The sequence below is a fragment of the Loxodonta africana genome, chromosome 20 (assembly GCF_030014295.1).
Source record: "Loxodonta africana isolate mLoxAfr1 chromosome 20, mLoxAfr1.hap2, whole genome shotgun sequence".
Classification (NCBI taxonomy): Eukaryota; Metazoa; Chordata; class Mammalia; order Proboscidea; family Elephantidae; genus Loxodonta; species Loxodonta africana.
Window position 1 is genome coordinate 61,961,534 of NC_087361.1, and position 20,261 is coordinate 61,981,794.

At 42.3% G+C, this 20,261-nt stretch overlaps 1 protein-coding gene across 1 annotated transcript in view; it reads right to left on the reverse strand.

The window, feature by feature from the left end:
- The window catches only part of HHAT (hedgehog acyltransferase), a 640,126-nt gene that overhangs the window by 446,372 nt on the left and 173,493 nt on the right, over nt 1-20,261 (reverse strand). Inside the window, exon 7 of the mRNA XM_064273239.1 lies at nt 10,284-10,434. Coding sequence (XP_064129309.1) covers nt 10,284-10,434 — 151 coding nt within the window. The remainder of the gene's footprint in view (nt 1-10,283; nt 10,435-20,261) is intronic.

Here is a 20,261-nt window from a genome sequence, read left to right on the forward strand (position 1 = left end):
ATTTCTCAGCCTACTGAGATGGAATTAGGAGAGGGAAGCGTTGACTAAGAGAAGTACCTAAAAATGTGAGCTAATGCAAATGTCAAGTAGCTGGAAGCTGTTCCCAAGCTAGAGTAATTAAGAAGAGTTCCCTAGGGGTGTGGAAGGGGTCACACTTGTAGAGATTAAGGAAGACATGTTTTTAGGAGGAATCGGTCCCTAGAGAAGGACATCATGCTTGGTAAAGTAAAGGATCAGTGAAAATGAGGAAAACGCTCAACGTGATAGATTGATACAGTAGCTGCAACAATGGGCTCAAGCATAACAACGATCATGAGTATGGTGCAGGACTGGGCAGTGTTTCGTTCTGTTGTACACAGGGTCACTATGAGTCATAACCAACTTGACGGCACCGAACAACAACAACATGCTTCCAATTTGAAATCCATGCTTTCTGCATATTACCACCCACTCCTACAATCTTCCACCTCCTTCAACTACCCATCCTATTATGTCTTTCTTTTCCTGAAATTAAAAGACAAACAAGCAAACAAACAAGAGGTGCAAAATTAACACTCATATCTGTAATTGTGATTATTAGCTAACATTTCTGCAGTGTGCCTGTCTTGTGTTCAGTGCTTCAGTACATGAGCTAATTTAACCCTCTGTCTTAGGCTGGGTTCTCTAGAGAAGCAAAACCAGTTAAGCGTATAAATATTTAGAGATTTATATCAAGGAAATGGCTCACGCAGTTGTAGAGTTTGGAACATCCCAATCAGGAGAAGCTGCATTTCTGCAGTGTGCCTGTCTTGTGTTCAGTGCTTTAGTACATGAGCTAATTTAACCCTCTGTTTTAGGCTGGGTTCTCTAGAGAAGCAAAACCAGTTAAGCATATAAATATATAGAGATTTATATCAAGGAAATGGCTCACGCAGTTGTAGAGGTTGGAACATCCCAATCAGGAGAAGCTGGAGGCTTCTCCCGATTCATGTAGGCACAGAGGCTAGCAAACCCAAGATCAGCAGGTCAGATGGCAGGGCTCTAGCTCACAGGCTGCAGAGACTGACGAATCCCAAGATCGGCAGGCAAGACTGCAGGTAAGCTGCTAGTTCAAGTCCCAAGAACCAGAGACTAGATGAACAGGACCCAGCTGCAGCATCCAGAACAAGCAAAAGCCCACAAGCCCTGCTAGAAAGGCCACCTATGTTCGATGCAGGCCAAACCCCCAAGGAAACTCCCTTTCAACTGACTGGCTACTCACAGAAGATACCATGATGGAGGTGATCACATTATATCAGATCTCATCATGGAAGTGATTACCTCATTTTACAACTGCCAAACTGAGACAGATAGGGTTAACTGTGCCAGTGGCTGAACAAAAGAACTTTTAAAAAATTATCATCCAGAAGTTGGGTAAACTGGAACCACACCCTATCATGAGACAGATAGGGTTAACTGTGCTGGTGGAATAAAAAAACAAAAAAACCAAACCCACTGCCGTCGAATCGATTCTGACTCATAGCGACCCTATAGCACAGAGTAGAACTGCCCCATAGAGTTTCCAAGGAGTGCCTGGCGGATTTGAACTGCCAACCTTTTGGTTAGCAGCCATAGCACTTAACCACTACGCCACCAGGGTTTCCCGGTGGAACAAAAGAGCTTTTAAAAAGATTACCATCTAGAAATTGGGTAAACAGGAACCCACCCTGTCAACATGAGATAGGATTGGGGCAGCCTGAGAATTACTATCTCCTTCTTAGTGTCTTTCTAGTCCCCTCCTCCTTTGCAGGCTTTATATGTGCAGAGGAGCAGAGTGTGACTGCTGTTTGACCTTCCTTAGCCCTCCGAAGATGGCAATGTAGTACCAAAGACCAAGTGCGAGTGCACTATATCCCATAATAAGTGAAGCTAAGGGCTGCTGAGAGGACTCCATCTTGAATATCAGCGGGTTCCATCTTAGATTCTAGATGCGCGCAACCTAATTAACATGCACCATCATTCTGAGACGTACCCGCCCCTTGAAAGAAGCCCACTAAATATTCATAACTCTTTTGTCTCCACCAAACCCAAATAAGCCCTGGCCTTGCTTCCCTTTTCGAGTCAGTCTTTTGGAGAGGCTTAGATCCCCCTGACTTCTTTTGCTTGACTCAAGCAAAATAAAGCTTGCTGAAGATAAAGTTTGTCTTTTGTGTGTATTCTTACTGGGGAAAAGACAAGGACCCTTTGTGTCAGATTGGCAATTGGTAACAAAACTACATCATAACTGCCAAACCACTGAGAATCATGGCCCAGCTAAGCTGACACACAACCTTAACGATCATACCCTCTCAACAACCCAGAAGGCACGTGTTATGATTAGTTCTATTTTAATACCTCAGAAAACTGAGGCATAAGGAGGTTAAGTAACTTTCCAATTACATGAGTACCAACAGGGGAGTTCAGCCCGTGATACTGGTAGTCATCCCCATCTGATGTGGTTGGGACTTAGAGTAAGATAGAACTAGAAGGGAATGTAGACATCTTCTAGTGACAAGATTCTGTTCCTAGTTTTTCATTAAACACATGAGAAAACTGAGAGGAAAGTGACTTCACCAAGCCTTTGACTTTCCCATCATAGTCCCTGTGATGGTTAATTTTATGTGTCAACTTGGCTAGACTATGACACCCAGTTGTTTGGTCAAACACTGGTCTAGTTGCTGTTACCAAGTAGTTAGTTACATATGATTAAATCAGTTGACCTCAAGTAAAGCGAATTACTTCCATCATGTAGTGGGCCTCAGGTAATTAGCTGAAGGCCTTAAGAGCAAAAAGGGAGTTTCCCTAGGGAGTATTCTGCCTTCAGACTATAAATAGACATTTTGCCTGAACACTTTTACGCTTCACTCTTCTCATCACCTATCCTATGGATTTTGGGACATAAGCCTGTAAGAGTCCCAGCCTGATACCTGACTTATGGATCTTGAATTTGCCAGACCCTGCCGCCTTCCCACACACACAATCACGTCAGCCACTTTTTGAAGTAAATATCTATGTTACCTATTTATCTACCTATCTGTAAAAAACAGTGCGGCAGGGAGGCATCATCTGACCTCCTCTAACTTCATGAGGAAGGGAAGAGAATCATTATCAGTATCAGCAGCCCAAGGCTGATTCCTATGAGGCAGAGATCAAACATGCCTCCACCCTCTAAACTTCTTTACCAATTTTGACACCAACCATCCCTCCCACAGCACTCTCTACTTCTCTACTGTTTTCAGTAATTTGTTGCCTTGAAACACACAATATTCATGATTATGGTGTTCATTAGGGAAGTAACAGGTTCAGGAACAGTCAGGAAACAGTTCTTCAATCGGGACAATCTCCCCTCAGCTGAGCCTACAGGCATGACTCTGTCTACCCCCTTGGCCTCTCCCCTGCTTGGGCAAGTGTTACCAAGCTCTTTTAGCTGTGCTGATAAGGCCCTGGAGGCACTCCGCCAAGGCACTCAGCTCTCTTGCTGGGGTTAGTGAGCCTAACTTCCCGCTGCCATGTGCCCAGAGGCACTCCACTCCACCAGCAAGTCTCTTGCCTGTCTCTGGGTTCTGCTGCCTCTGCTGCTGCCATTTCTCTGCCGCTGCTTCTCACCATCTTGCCATCATTGGTGTTACACCTCTTTCTCTCTGTCTCCTGAGGGAGGAGGGTCTCAGCACAGGGATCCCAAGTCCAAAGGATGCACTACACTCCTGTGTCTTCTTCTTGGTGGGAGCCAGGTCCCCTCTCTGCATCAGAATTGGTTCTCTTTTAAGCTTGGCGAGATAGCAAAACTGACCAATCCCCTTGTTAAGTTTTTATACACCTTATGTGCATGGTCCCACCCCCACAAGTGTGCAATGCACCTTATTTACTTATTAGGAAGCTATCCAATCCCTTTGATGGGCCACAAGCACCTCAGTTGCATAGTGTCACCCACTCTTTTGGTGGGAGTTACAAGACCATGGAGAGAAAAGTCATATAAAAGCAATCCATCGCACCACACTATCTTTATCACTGGTTCTGTTTCACCAGAAAAACAGTAAGACAGGCGCTATCTCTGAATTTTCTTACCTCGAGCTCAGAGCTGGCATGGAACCTTTGCTTCTCAGTCCTGTCACTGGCCACTGCTTCCCCAACCCAGGCCATCTGCCAGCCTGACCTCTCAACCACCTTTGGCTTTGTTAGATCTTCCAGAACAAATTTTTAAAAAAGTAAGAAGCTGTCACTTCCTAAGGACCCATTATATGTCAGGCTCAATCAATCCTCATATCACCCCTATGAGGCAAGTGCTATTATTATCCCCATTTTAGAGATGAGAACATTGGCCCAGAGAATTTAAATTATTTATCTGAAGTCACACAGCTAGCAAGCTCTTAGTCACTAGGATGCCTCCAAAAACAGTAAACTCTTACTAACAGCACCTGTCCTAACTTTTCTCCTTTATATCCTCCTTATGTTAAACTTGCCCCCTGCTTTCCACCCCACAATGCTGGTAAATACACTGCATATCTCACCAATGCCATGCCTGCCACCTTGCCCTGCAATTTGAGGCTACACATGATTCAAAGCAGACCTAATGCAAAGCCAGCAGTTTGTATAACTGGTTTTTATCATCTACCATATTCCTGGACCAACTCTCCAGATAGAGACCTACATTCTCTATTGACCTAACAGCCCATGTAATTGATGCCTCACTAAAAGAAGGTGCTCAGGCCCCTCTGCATCCCACCACAAAGATGGGATATTAAGGTGTAGCAGCCACCAAGAGCACCCAGGTTCTTCTGGGATAAGCAATGATATATGAATTTGCCTGTGAAGACCTGAGCACATCATAATTCAAGAAATGTAGAGGGCAAGCTGGGCAAGATTCCTTAGATAATTGAAATTGACCCATAACTCACCAGCCACCATGGGAAATTCTAGCCTTAACACATTTTGCTTCCATAGCTAGAAATGAAATCGGGCAACATGATCAGATTTCTAATTTGGGACTTTGGACACGCAATGTCATCTTTAATGACTCCTGACAATAGATGTTCATTACAGATCTCAGGTCACTGAAATTAGAACATGACACCTAAAAATTAAGCAGAAAATTATCAATTTTTCAGGTTCATAAGACACAGAAAAACTATCCAAGCAATAATACACATACCCCTTGGGGTCTTTTAATGCCTGCAAATATCTGAGCAGTCATTATATGAAAGAGAAGAGCTAAGAGGGAAAAAAAAAAAAAAAACCATCAGGTCCAAACTTTTGGGTTTGGGCCTCCAGGCGAGGAGCAACTTTTCATTGTCAATTTGAACTACCATGTCAAGAAATATTATCTCTCTGCAGATGGCTGATTTCATCTGTAACATTGAGCTAAGGCTCCTCTGACACAGCAGGCTGCTGGCTTCAAGTTTTCCCTCACTGCTAAATGGACTGAAAGATGGTGCAATCAGTCTGCACAGTGTCCGAGAATGTACAGATCTTTAAAATGGGAGGCTAAAAGTTCATCTCCCATAATCAATTTTAAACTTAATTCAGGGTGAATTTTCTAGAAGTTTGGGTAACCATTTAACAATTTCCAAAGATTGCTTAAAAATCTATTCCCTTTGTATCACTGTATGACTGGCTACCATGGCCCAATGGAATAATTTCCATCACCAGCTCCCATATCTAAGCCAGCTGCTTCAAGTAAACTCTGACTCATGGTGACCCCATGTGTATCAGAGTAGAACTGTGTTCTACGGGGTTTTCAAAGGCTAATTTCTTGGAAGTAGATTGCCAGGCCTTTCTTCTGAGAGGCACTCTGAGTGGGCTGGAACTGCCAACATTTGGTTAGCAGCCAAGCGCGTTAACCATTTGCAGTACCCAGGGACTCCTCATCTACTCATGACTAATCCACATCTACTCATGACTAATCCACATCTACTCATGACTAAATTCTTCTCAGACCTAAATCTAGGAAGAGAAAATGTTTCCCTGTCTGCAGCAATGCCTCAACAGATGGCTCAGAAATATTAACATCAAGTTAGATATAAATAGAAATTCAAAACTCTACACGCTCCAAACTTCCCAGTCACCTTACCGAGCTTAGTGAGGTCTCTAACGGTCAGCCCATAGGACGCCAGAGCTGAAACTCAAAGCCAGATGTCAGTTTTTCTGACTGTCACACACACTAGAGAAATGGGAAGCAAACCTCCGTTCTTATGGTCGATAAGTTGACTTTCTGACCACTTACTAGAGGTGGGCTAAATATGTAACTTGACTTTGGCTATAATATAGCTCTGGTGTCAAGATCATCTTTATCGTGCTAGGAAGGAGAATCAGTCTGTGACTACTTAAAGGTGGCCAAACAAAATGAATCATTAATTCTTAAAAAAATTTAAATCCAATTTCTAGTCAATTTTATTAGATCCCAGACACAGTGGGCCCACTGCCAACAGCTCCATGATCCGTACTTCATTAAAACAGCCCTATTGGACTTTCTCAGCTGTGTATGCTCTGCATCTAGTTTGCCTTTCTCCTGCTAACCTCAGGCTTGGTATGGCTTAGCATGCATGTCCACCAGTAAGACACTGAGGACACGTGGGGATGCTGATACACATTCTTACAGGGAAAAGTTTAGAGAATAGGGACCAGGACGAGAGTCAGGGTTGTGCCACCAGATCCTCAATATGAATATGGTGAACCTCCTTATAAGGACAAAAGAGCATTTGCAAATAGCACAAAAGATAATCTATAATTTTATTCCTTTTTAATTAAGAAACTACTTTTCATGAGCCTTAAATTGTGTAGTATAGCTCAGAGAGAGTTAATCTTCCTTCCTAAATTCAACTACTTAATGTGGAATGACTATTGTATACAAAGAATGAAGACCCAGATGTTTCTAAGTCTAATGACAAACTGGGAAACCCTTTAAGAAGTTTCAACAAAACATTAATGCGAAAGGTTAAAACCTATACCTGTACCTGGAAACCCTGGTAGCGTAGCAGTTAACAGCTACAGCTGCTTACCAAAAGTTTGGCAGTTCAAATCCACCAGGTACTCCTTGGAAACCCTGTGGGGCATTTCTACTCTGCCCTATAGGGTTTCTATGAGTCAGAATTGACTCAATGGCAATGTTTTTTTTTTTTTTTTTTTTTGAATACCTGTACATGCTAAAAGAAGCCAGGATAGGAGTTTAGATCACTCCCAGGCAGGACCATGTTTGCGACTCTGTCACATGCCCTTGTAGGTACCTCCCTTTAGAAGCACGTCACTACAAGGAGTCACCCCAGAGCAATTTCCGCAGAGTAAATTTCCATGATTAATCTCTTGCCCGCATTTGTCTTAAAACTTTAACTGAGAGGGAGGAGAAGGTATAGCTCTAATCAAGAAAACGACTACAGTCTCAGCGGATGTGCTTTCTCCACCTCTGTGATATATTTACAACTGAGGGCCTTGGAAAAATATATAAAGGACAAGAGGACAACCATTATAAGTGTTAAATACAGTCAGCTGTCTAACTGCCTCTTGTAACAATCAATGGGTTGGTAATTATGGACCAGAAGCCTGGAGCTAGCAGGCCTGTCTGAGAGTCACGGGTTTTTATTATGCCAGGTGACACTGGAGAAGCCCTTTAGGAGAATGTGCTTCCCAAGAAATTCATTAATGCAAGCCCTCGCCCAGAGTAGGCAGAGGGGGCCACACTATGCTCACGTGAGACACTTTGTGACACCTTCCCAAATCATGCTGAGTTCTGACCCACTTATTCCATAAATGACTCTTATGAGTAGGTCAAAAGTTAACAGCCTTCCAACCATGCTCACTTTTTAAACAAGAACCACTCCTTGGCCTCCTAGTAAGAACCTCTATGCTAGCATCCCCCAACCTTGCCATTAAAACAGGACGACCTATGATATTCAATGAAGCAGTTAAAGACAAATCAAAGCAACTACTTGACACTCCTTTTAATAACCATATGGAATTTCTAACTCCAAGAAGCAAACTGGATTAACATGAGTTTAGGTAAGGCTTAAATTCAGCATCGATAAATTAGCATAGAAAACAAGGAGGTTGAGTGTTATCCTCACCTTTTTAATATTGATAGAGGGTGAACCTAACCACAGCAGACCAAAACTACAAAAGACCAATTTGTTAGAATCTGAAAAACCAAAAAAAAAAAAAAAAAGAATCTGAAAAACTTAAAAACTAGGAAACTACATAAAGGAGCAGGACAGAGTATCCTAACCAGTTCAATGGACAGTGGGCATGCATACCAAAAAAAAAGAACAATTTATTCTAGGAAGCGAGTTAAAGATCTACCCAATATCAGAAGTAGCCCACATAACAAATAAAAAACAACCATCATATGACAGACCCAAGACCTCTAAGCCAAGAGACCAAATTATTAGAAAAGAAAAACAAGAAAAGGTCACCCAATCATGATCTTAGTTCTTTGTCTTTATCTTAACCAATCAGAGTCTGTAAGTAATTTACTCATAATGAATCGGCACTTGTCAAAATTGTATAAAAAGTACTTATAGATTGTACTTTGAATTTTAGCCTGTTTAGAGCCCGAGTGCTTGCAGCCAATTTACCATTTTGTTTTCCGATTAAAAAAAAAAAAATTTTTTTTTTTTTCCTGATATGTCACCATAAAAATCCCTTTGTTGCAGAAAGCTCTGGTGAAAATTATTTCTCTACAATGATAGCAACATTTGTTATTGTTTTTAGTTGCGTCAAGCCAGCTCTGATTCATGGAGACTTTAATATAATAGAACGAAACATTGCTTGGTCCTGTGCCATCTCCATGGTCTTTGATATGTTTGAGCCCATTTTTTTGTGGCTATTGTGTCAATCCATCTCATGGAGGATTTCCCTCATTTTTGCTGACTTTCTACTTTATCAAACATAATGTCCTTTCCTAGTGATTGGTTTTTCCTGATGACCTGTCCAAAGTTAGCAAGACAAAGTTTCACCACTCTCTCTTCTAAGGAGCATTCTGGTTTTATATTTTCTAAGACCGGCACTGGGTTTAAGACTGATTTGTTTGTTCTTCTGGCAGTCCATGATATATTCAATATTCTTTAACAACACCACAATTCAAATGCATCAATTCTTCTGTCTTCTTTTTCCATTGTCTAGTTTTCACATGCATATCAAATGACTGAAAAGACCATGGCTTGGGTCAGGTTCACCAAAATCATCAAAGTGACAGCATTGCTTTCTAGAACTTTAAAAAGGTCTTTTGCCACAGATATACCCAATGGAATATGTCATTTGATTTCTTAACTGCTGCTTCCATAGGCAAATAACAACATTAGATATGACAATATTCACCAAGCTCTTCCCCAATGTAAGACCAGGTATCTACTCACAGAGATGAAATATATGACTGAATGAGCCACAGATGGACCCAGTATCGCAATTCTGAGCAGGTGAAGGCAACCAGAGTACAAAATTTAAGTAGGCACTAACTCTGGAGGGCCATGCAAGTGTCCACCCTGAGGTACTTACATTTGGTATGCAATGCAAAGCAATCCTGTCACTCGTTACATACTGGACAAGAAAAACATGACAGCAAGCAAACCCATCTGGAGAACAACTATCAGAAACGGTAGGGGGGCTGAGGGATCTTTTGGGACAAAAATTCCAGGCCAACAATACGTTTATGAGACAAAATCAAAAAACAGTGACAAAACTCAGAAAAAGCATCTGTCTAGAAATGTGTGGCAAGTACAAGAATAATATAATGGTAAAATCCAACATCTGTAAACATCTGCTATGTGCCAGATGCTTTACAAGCTTATTTAATCTTCAAAACAATTCTCTGAAATGGGTGGTGGTATTATTATTCCCATTTAAGAGGTAAGAAAACTAAAACAGAGAGATTTGGTAAATTGCCTAGTAAATGGCAGCACTGGCCTATGTTATTATCCCAAGTCCTTTTTTTTTTTTTTAATCTACAGCCCCACATATACAGGTGTCATTCCAAAGAAAAATAAAGAATAAAATAATCAATATATGGTAGCATGTCCCAAGTTCATAAGAAACCACTCCAAACATAACCTTCCATACATTTAAAATGTACACCAACTTTGCAGGAAAGTTTACCTCACATATCTTCATAGCCTGATGATATTTTTGAGAGACTCAGAGGCATGGATTGTCACCCTGTCAGCAAGATGAAGAAACTGGAGTGCCAAATCTGGCTTGAGCGAGAAGCAAAGAAATAGCCTTAGCCCAAGCCTTTTGAAGCCAGCCAATCTGTGACTCTTCCCACCAGACACCCATGAAGGACTTTAATAAGCCAAGCCACTGACCTCCACATCCCCCTAAAGCTGAACATGGTGCTCACACATCGTGGCAGGGGAGGTGGTTTGAGTCCATCCAGGCGCATGAGCAGAGCTGGGATGCCAAAGAGCACCAAGTACTTCACATAGAAAAAGAGCACTTGAGCCAACGCCAGTCCTCCTGAAAGACAAACAGACCCATTAGACACACTGACAGGAGGTGGGGCAACATTCCAGGAACTATACCACCTGCTCCTGCTTCTCTGCCTACTTCTTCTTCCCCTCACCTCACATATTAAAAAAGCATCCCACATGGGTTCTGATCAATGAAATTTCTGAATTAACAAATACTGCAATCTCCTTTATTAATGTTGACAGCCAGCCAGATCTTTTAGCAGTCATGCTTTTAATGATACTAAGAAAAAAATATGTATTTTTAATATATTAATATATACATTAATTGCATTTAAAAAAACATTAGAAAGGAAAATCTTTCCCAAATCCTTTCAATCCTACATGAGGGTCCTGCACTGTGCGGGGGGCAGCCTCTAGACAGGAGTCACCCCTTTCCAGGTGCACAATGCCCCCAAGAGCCCCACCTCTCTCCTGCTGGGGCCCAGGGCACTATACCAACAACCATCTCTACTAGGGTTTCCTAGCCAGCAGCTTTGACCTATTTGTTCTAGGAGGTAGGTGGAGAGCATGGGCTCCAGGATAAGAATGATTACTTTGGTAGACCACTTCTCTCTGGTCAAGAAGCAACACTCCCACCTCACCCCACCCCCCACCAAAATACTCTGTAAGTTGCCCCAAAGGTTGACTGTTAGGCTAATAAAATAATTGCTCAAATGACTAGCGACTATTACTGCCACCAGGTGGTCCTCTCTAGTATGTCTAGCTTGAACTACCAATACCAAGAACACCACACAAACAAAATCAATTTTTACACTCAAGAATCCACAACCAGATAAAGCATTAAATTAAACCATGAAAGCATTTTCAGTGGAAAGCTATGACACTGAGTGGGATCCCTTGACCAAGGCAAGTGTTGTTGTTAGGTACTATCGAGTCATTCCCAACTCATAGCAACCCTACGCCCAGTACGAAACACTGCCCAGTGCTGCGCCATCCTCACAACTGTTGCTATACTTAAGCCCATTGTTGTAGCCACTGTGTCAATCCATGTCATTGAAGGTCTTCCTTTTTTTCACTGACCCGCTACTTTACTAAGCATGATGTCTTTCTCCTGATAAGGGACTGGTCCCTCCTGATAACATGTCCAATGTGAGAGGAATTCTCACCATCATCGCCTCTAAGGAGCATTCTGGCTATGCCTCTTCCAAGACAGATCTGTTCGTTCTTTCCGGCAGTCCACGGTATATTCAACATTTTTCACCAACACCATAATTCAAAGGCATCAATTCTTCTTTGGTCTTCCTTATTCATTGTCCAGCTTTCACATGCATACGAGATGACTGAAAACACCTGACTTGGGTCAGATGCACCTTAGTCCTCAAAGTGACATCTTTGCTTTTTAACACCTTAAAGACATTTTTTGCAGCAGATTTGCTTAATGCAATACATAGTCTTATTTCTTGACTGCTGCTTTCCTGGCTGTTGATTGTGAATCCAAGTAAAATGAAATCCTTGACAACTTCCATCTTTTCTCCATTTATCATGATATTGCTTATTGGTCCATTTGTGAGGATTTTTGTTTCCTTTATGTTGAGATGTAATCCATACTGAAAGCTGTGGTTTTTGACCTTCAGCAGTTAAGTGCTTCAAGTCCTCTTGGCTTTCAGTTAACAAGGTTGTGTCATCAGCAAAATGCAGGTTGTTAATAAGCCTTCATCCAATTCTTATGTCCAGCTTTTTTTCATATAGTCCAGCTTCTAGAATTATTTTCTCAGCATACAGATTGAATAAGTATGGTGAAAAGATACAACCCTGATGTACATCTATCCTGATTTTAAACCATGCAATATCCCCTTGCTTTATGCAAATGACTGCCTCTTGGTCTATGCACAGGTTCCATATAAGCACAACTAAGTGACATGGAATTCTCATTCTTTGCAACATTATCCATAATTTGTTATGATCCACACAGTCGAAGGCCTTTGCATACTCAAAAAAACATAGGTAAATATCTTTCTGGTATTCTCTGTTTTCAGCCAAGATCCATCTGGCTTCAGCAATGATATCCCTTTGTTCCAGGCTTGAATTTCTGGCAGTTACCTGTTGATGTACTACTGCAAGCACTTTTGAAGTATCTCAGCAAAATTTTACTTGCATGTGATATTAATGATATTGGTCAATAATTTACACATTCTGTTGGATTACCTTTCTTTGGAATGGGTACAGATATGGATCTCTTTCAGTTGGTTGGTCAAGTAGCTATCTTCCAAATTTCTTGGCATGGACAAGTGAACACCTCCAGCACTGCATTCCTTTGTTGAAACATTTCAACCAACATTCTGTCAGTTCCTGCAGCCTTGGTTTTTGCCAATACCTTCAGTGCAGCTTGGACTTCTTCCTTCAGTGCCATTGGTTCTTGATCATATGCTACCTCCTGAAATGGCTGAAGGTCCACAAATTATTATTATTTTTTAATAATTTTTATTGTGCTTTAAGTGAAAGTTTACAAATCAAGTCAGTCTGTCACATATAAGCTTATATATACCTTACTCCATACTCCCACTTACTCTCCCCCTAATGAGTCAGCCCGCTCCCTCCTTCCAGTCTCTCCTTTCATGACGATTTTGCCAGTTTCTAACCCTCTCTACCCCTCATCTCCCCTCCAGACAGGAGATGCCAACACAGTCTCAAGTGTCCAGCTGATACAAGTAGCTCACTCTTCGTCAGCATCTCTCTCCAATCCATTGTCCAGTCCCTTCCATGTCTGATGAGTTGTCTTTGGGAATGGTTCCTGTCCTGGGCCAACAGAAGGTTTGGGGACCATGACCGCCGGGATTCTTCTAGTCTCAGTCACACCATTAAGTCTGGTCTGTTTATGAGAATTTGCAGTCTGCATCCCACTGTTCTCCTGCTCCCTCAGGGGTTCTCTGTTGTGCTCCCTGTCAGGGCAGTCAACGGTTGTGGCCAGGCACCATGTAGTTCTTCTGGTCTCAGGATGATGTAAGTCTCTGGTTCATGGGACCCTTTCTGTCTCTTGGGCTCATAGCTATCGTGTGACCTTGGTATTCTTCATTCTCCTTTGATCCAGGTGGGTTGAGACCAATTGATGCATCTTAGATGGCCCCTTGTTAGCATTTAAGACCCCAGACGCCACATTTCAAAGTGGGATGCAGAATGATTTCATAATAGAATTATTTTGCCAATTGACTTAGAAGTCCCCTTAAGCCATAGTCCCCAAACCCCCGCCATTGCTCCGCACCTTTGAAGCACTCAGTTTATCCCAGAAACTTCTTTGCTTTTGGTCCAGTCCAGTTGAGCTGACCTTCCGTGTATTGAGTATTGTCCTTCCTTCACCTAAAGTAGTTCTTATCTACTAATTAATCAGTAAATAACCCTCTCCCACCCTCCCTCCCTCCCCCCCCATAACCACAAAAGTATGTGTTCTTCTCAGTTTATACTATTTCTCAAGATCTTATAATAGTAGTCTTATACAATATTTGTCCTTTTGCCTCTGACTAATTTCACTCAGCATAATGCCTTCCAGGTTCCTCCATGTTATGAAATGTTTCACAGATTCGTCACTGTTCTTTATCGATGCGTAGTATTCCATTGTGTGAACATACCATAATTTAACCATTCATCCGTTGATGGACACCTTGGTTGCTTCCAGCTTTTTGCTATTGTAAACAGAGCTGCAATAAACATGGGTGTGCATGTATCTGTTCGTGTAAAGGCTCTTATTTCTCTAGGGTATATTCCGAGGAGTGGGATTTCTGGGTTGTATGGTAGTTCTATTTCTAACTTTTTAAGAAAACGCCAGATAGATTTCCAAAGTGGTTGTACCATTTTACATTCCCACCAGCACTGTATAAGAGTTCCAATCTCTCCGCAGCCTCTCCAACATTTATTATTTTGTGTTTTTTGGATTAATGCCAGCCTTGCTGGAGTGAGATGGAATCTCATCGTAGTTTTAATTTGCATTTCTGTAATGGCTAATGATCGAGAGCATTTTCTCATGTACCTGTTAGCTGCCTGAATATCTTCTTTAGTGAAGTGTGTGTTCACAAATTATTTTTGATACAATGATTTTGTGTATTTTTTTTCCATCTTCTTTTTATGCTTCCTGCATCATTCAATATTTTGCTCATATATTTCAACTCGAGGCTTGAATTTTTTCCTCAGTTCTTTCAGCTTGAGAAATGCTCAGCATGTTCTTCCCTTTTGGTTTTCTAACTCAAGGTCTTTGCATATTTCATTATGGTATTTTATTTTGTTTTCTCGAGCCACCCTTTAAAATTTTCTGTTCAATTATTTTACTTCGTCATTTCTTCCATTCACTTTAGCTACTCTACATTCAAGAGCAAGTTTCAGAGTCTCTTGTGACATCCATTTTGGTCTGACATCCATAGTAGATAATCATATGGTCTACTATGCTGGGAATGACAAATTGAAGAGGAATGGCATCACAGTTGTCGTCAAAAAGAACGTTTCAACATCTATCCTGGGTTTTATCCTGAAGTACAACACTGTCAGCGATAGAACAATATCCATATGCCTACAAGGAAGACCAGTTAATATGACTATTATTCAAATTTGTGTACCAATCACTATGCCAAAGATGAAGAAATTAATGATTTTTACCAACTTCTGCAGTTTGAAATTGATCAAACCTGTAATCAAGATGCATTGATAATTACTGGCAATTGGAATGAGAAAGTTGGAAACATAGGATTTTCAGTTGGCTGATTTTTGAAAGTAGATCACCAGACCTTTCTTCCTACGCTACCTTTAATCAGAAGATCTGCTGAAACCTGTTCAGCATCATAGCAACATGCAAGCCTCCACTGACAGAGAGGGGGTGGCTTCACATGAGGTGCCTTGGCCAGGAATTGAACCAGAGTAAAGGTCTGTTTCCTCTAAAAAACCATAAGTGGTCGGTTCATAACCTCAGTATTCAGGCGAACCTAGGCTACAGAAAGCCCAGAGCTCAGAAATACTAGGAGATAGCCAGAGTTCCACGCCTCACCAACCCTGATTGGTAGTTGGAAAATATGCTTTTGGTGACAGAAACGATGCCAGAGATTGCATAATAGAATTCTGCAAGACCAATGACTTATTCAAAGCAAATACCTTATTTCAAAAACATAAATAGCAAACACACATCTGAACCTCACTGGGTGGAATACACAGGAATCAAACTGACTACATCTGTGGAAAGAGATGATAGAAAAGCTCAATATCATCAGTCAGAACAAGGCCAGGGATAGACCATCAATTGCTCATATGCCAGTTCAAGCTGAAGCTAAAGAAAATTAAAACAAGTCCACGGGAGTCAAAACATGACCTTGAGTATATTTCACCTAAATTTAGAGACCATCTCAAGAACAGATTTGATGTATTGAACCTTAATGACTGAAGACTAGACAAGTTGTGGAATGACACCAAGGACATCACACATGAAGAAAGCAAAAGGTCATTAAAAAGACAGAAAAGATCAAAATGGATGTCAGAAGATACTCTGAAACTTGCTCTTGAAAGTAGAGCTGCTAAAGTAAATAGAAGAAATGATGAAGTAAAAGAGCTGAACAGAACTCCAAGCCAACTGGTTACCCAGAAACATCCCCTCAACACAGCTGTGCACTGATAAACTCATCCAGCCAGTGTCTGGCCCTCAGCATTGTGATTCAGGAGCCTGATCTCTCAGCACCCTGTGGACAGCTCTGTGTTCATAAGGAAAATGCACATTAACCAAACCATGGAGACAGCTGTAATACTAGAACATCAATGAGAATTATCACCTCCAAAGTACCTGGGCCCTCACATCTTCCTGTAAGGGCCTCTGTTCTCTCTAGGTAAGCAACATAGGAAACCAAACTATGCATCAGAGAGATGCTTAGTGAGGATGAAATCTGGGCCCAGGCACTGGTCAGAGAACACAAATCTTTAATGGCATCTAGCTTCGAGAGATGGAGGCATCAATCTCCACAACAAGTATATTCTGGGCATGACAATTCAAATCACCAGACTAGAGTATCTGTCCCCAGTCAATGCCTGAATGGTAATTGCTAGGACTTGACTTTTGGATATTTTCCTGCATGCTGTTAGCTACCCCAGACTCATGTCAACCCCATGTACAACTGAACCAAAGGCTGTCCAATCCCTGTGCCATCTCCATGATTGGCTGGGGATCATACCTTTGTGAACCATAGGGTTTTCAGTTGCCTGATTTTTGAAAGTAGATCACCAGGCCTTTCTTCCTACACTGCCTTTAATCAGAAGATCTGCTGAAACCTGTTCAGCATCAAAGCAACATGCAAGCCTCCACTGACAGAGAGGTGGTGGCTTCACGCAAGGCTCACTGGCCAGGAATTGAACCCAAGTAAAGGTTTGTTTCCTCTGAAAAACCATAAGTGGTCAGTTCATAACCTCAGTATTCAGGCAAACCTGGGCTACAGAAAGCCCAGAGCTCAGAGATACTAGGAGATAGCCAGAGCTCCACGCCTCTCCAAGCTGAAAGCAGCCCCTCCCTCAGGCTGCAGTCTCAGCCGATCTTGCTCTTCCCACAGATCATGCTTAGATGTCAACCTGTCAGCTGCTTTCTCCCTGATCCTAAAGGTAAAACCTATAATCATTCTATAGCAAAGGGATGTTAAAGAGCACCCCCAAGAGGAGAAGGGAAGGAGAACCAGGCAAACAGGAGGCAAAAAAACAGAGAGAGAGATGCACGGCCTTCTAAATAGAAACTCAGTGCATAAAAAATAACGGCCCTCCACAACCACTTTTAAATACTGCTGACACTGGGAAAGAAAAATGGTGCTCTTTGTAAAGGCTGATTTAGCAATGAGTATCAAACCCTTTTACCCGGGAAATCACCCTTAAGAAGTTATCAGGAATGAGTTCAAAACGGCTTATGAAAATATGTTTGTTGAAGCATTATTTATAACAGGTCAAAATTTTAAACACTGATCAACAACAGAGATGTGATTAACTAAATTATAGTCAAACCATAAACCAACACCAAACCAGCTGCTGTAGAGTCAGCTCCAACCCATGGTGATCCCATGTGTGTCAGAGTCAAAATCTGCTTTATAGGGTTTTCAATGTTGATTTTTTGGAAGTTGATCACCAGGCCTTTCTTCCAAGGTACCTCTGCATACACTTGAACCTCTAACCTTTCAGTTAGCAGCCAAGCACTTAACTGTGCCAGGAAAGCCATCATAAAACTAGTAAAAAATTATACTCTAAAAGATTTCATCACATGAGGAAAAGTCCATGAAAGATTAAGTTTAAAAAAGGTCATAGGGAAAAAAAAGGGCAAATGAGCGAAATCCTCATGGATAATCTGGACAAGAGGCAAAAGGCACATGGGAAAGGTGGAAGGGGCTAGGGAGAGGCATTTTCACAGTTCTGTTTTACACTCCGCTGCCCTGTTAGTGTGAACGTTACTGTTGTTAAAAACTCATTTGGGTAACAGATTAGCATCAGGAGGGTGCAGAGAAAGACTGATCAGAAGAGTGAGCAAGATCGCTTTTGGCAAAAATATTTCGGCTCTCACCTGTATAAAACAATTACTGAGCTTCCGGTCTGCAGTGGGAAAAGCATGCTTCAGGTTTCCTGTTTAGCCCCCCAGGAGTCCTCATCTGCCAACTCTCATATTTTGAGGCTCTACAACAAGCTGCGCAGCTGTCTACAGTCAACGCTACACTTGTAGGACCTGCCTACAGGCCCCCACCTCCTCCTCAGTCCCTGCACCTCTGCACACTCCCTGCTCCCCGAAGCTGAGATGTCAGTGGATTTAGTTTTTTACGAGAACCCCACATCAGCTCTGACTGGCAATGGTCACTGAAACACTCACACACTGGCTGAAACCCTAGAGCACAATGAGAGAAACTGAAGGCAGCAGAAAGGATAAACCAAAAACCAAACCCTTTGCCATCAAGTTGATTCTGACTCATAGCGACCTACCCCATAGGGTTTCTAAGGAGCTGCTGGTGGATTCAAACTGTAGACTTTTCGGTTGGCAACTGAGCTCTTAACCACTGTGCTACCGCGACTCCAGAAGAAAGGATCCAAACAAACAAAACAAACGCACTGCCGTCAAGTCATAGCAACCCTACAGTACTGTGCAGAACTGTCCCATAGGGTTTGGAAGGCTGGAAATCTTTATGGAAGCAGACTGCTGCATCTTTCTTCCATGGAGTTGCTGGTGGGTTCAAACCACTGACCTTTTGTTCGGCATCTGAGCACTATAACCACTGCACCACCAGGGCTCCCCAAAAGAAACGATAGGAGCCTCCTTCAACCTAGCCTTGCTTATAAGCCAGCTGAGACCTGAGAAAGACCACATAGCCTCTGTAAGCCTCCATTTTCCAACCTGTAAAATGAGAGTATTAGACAATCTATAAGGTCTAACTTGGCTCTAAAATTGCAGAGTTCAACGTCTCTCAAATGCTTCACTTCCAGTGAGAGAACTGGACCCTGGGGAAAGGATGGCCCAGTCTATCAGGAGATGTGAGCGCCTTCCCCTAACAGTCCTATCTTTACCACTTCTCACCATATGAGTCTGGACCCTGCAAATACAATTCGGGTGCCTCCTTTATGGGATGCTTGGAGAAGCCTCTCTTTATGACACCTTTCTTTGGCGCCTGATCATGCAAACTGTCACTTTCAAACTTGTCCTACTCAACTCTGAGTTATCATATAGGGTGATCAATCATTCTAGTTTGTCAGGGCTGGGAGTGCCCCAGGACAAGAGTTTCAGTGTTAAATTCAGGGCAGTCACAGGCAAGCCAGGATGGTTGGTGACCCTGTTGTTGCTTGTTATTGGGTGCCATCAAGTCGATTTTCGACTATAGTGACCCCGTGTGACAGAGTAGAACAGCCCCATAGGGTTTTCTAGGCTGTAATCTTTAGGGAAGCAGATCACCAAGTCTTTCTCTAGCCAAGCTTCTGGATGGGTTTGAATTGCCAGACTTTTGGTTAGAAGCCAAGCACTTAACCATTGCGCCACCAGGGCTCCTTTGGTCACCCTACCTGTTAATATAGTCTCTGATTTGCTTCTCCCAAAACACCCTCCACCCTCACATCAAAACAGAATACAAGGAGGCAGAGACAAGATGGCAGAGTAGTCAGACAATTCTTGTGGTCCCTCTTACAACAAAGACCCAAAAAAACAAGTGAATCGATTATATATGACAAATCTTGGAGCCCTGAACATCAAAAGCAAAGTTGAGGAATCATACTGAGCAGCAGGGGAAAGGAGAGATGGTTCAGAAGCACCAAGGAGTTGCCAGACCTGACCTAGAGGGAACCAGCACCCTGCAGGCTGGATCAGAAAGCAATGGCACTTAGGATGGGTTTTGCACATCAGGAGAGGCCGAGCAGCAGAGAATCTACTCAAGCCTCCAGAACCAGTGAGAATAGGTGCTCAATTGGCAAAAGATAAGTGCATGCATCTAACCTACCACACGGATCAAAAAACATCCCCTTGTGGAAGAACGCTTCTCCCATTTACCTGTCCCTCCCCACTCTGCACCAGGTCTTGGGCCAGCTTCAGCAATTGCCATGTCCCCTGGGCCGGAAGGAGAACCCAATCCACACCCTAAACCATTTTCCAAGAATTGGAGGAGAAAAAAGTTAACAAACAGGAATATATAATCTGCCAGCTCTGCTAAGCTGGGAACTCTGGGAAGGCACAGCACCCTTGCCTAGGCAAGGGCATAAGGGGCCCATGGACTCTGAATAACTTTTACCCCTGCATAGACCAGTGTGGACCCATTTCAGCAGCATAAAAAGCCCTCATTAATACAGTAAAACAGGGTATATACCTGAAGCCTATTTTCAACTGTATCAGCTACAAGGTGGAGAGGCAAT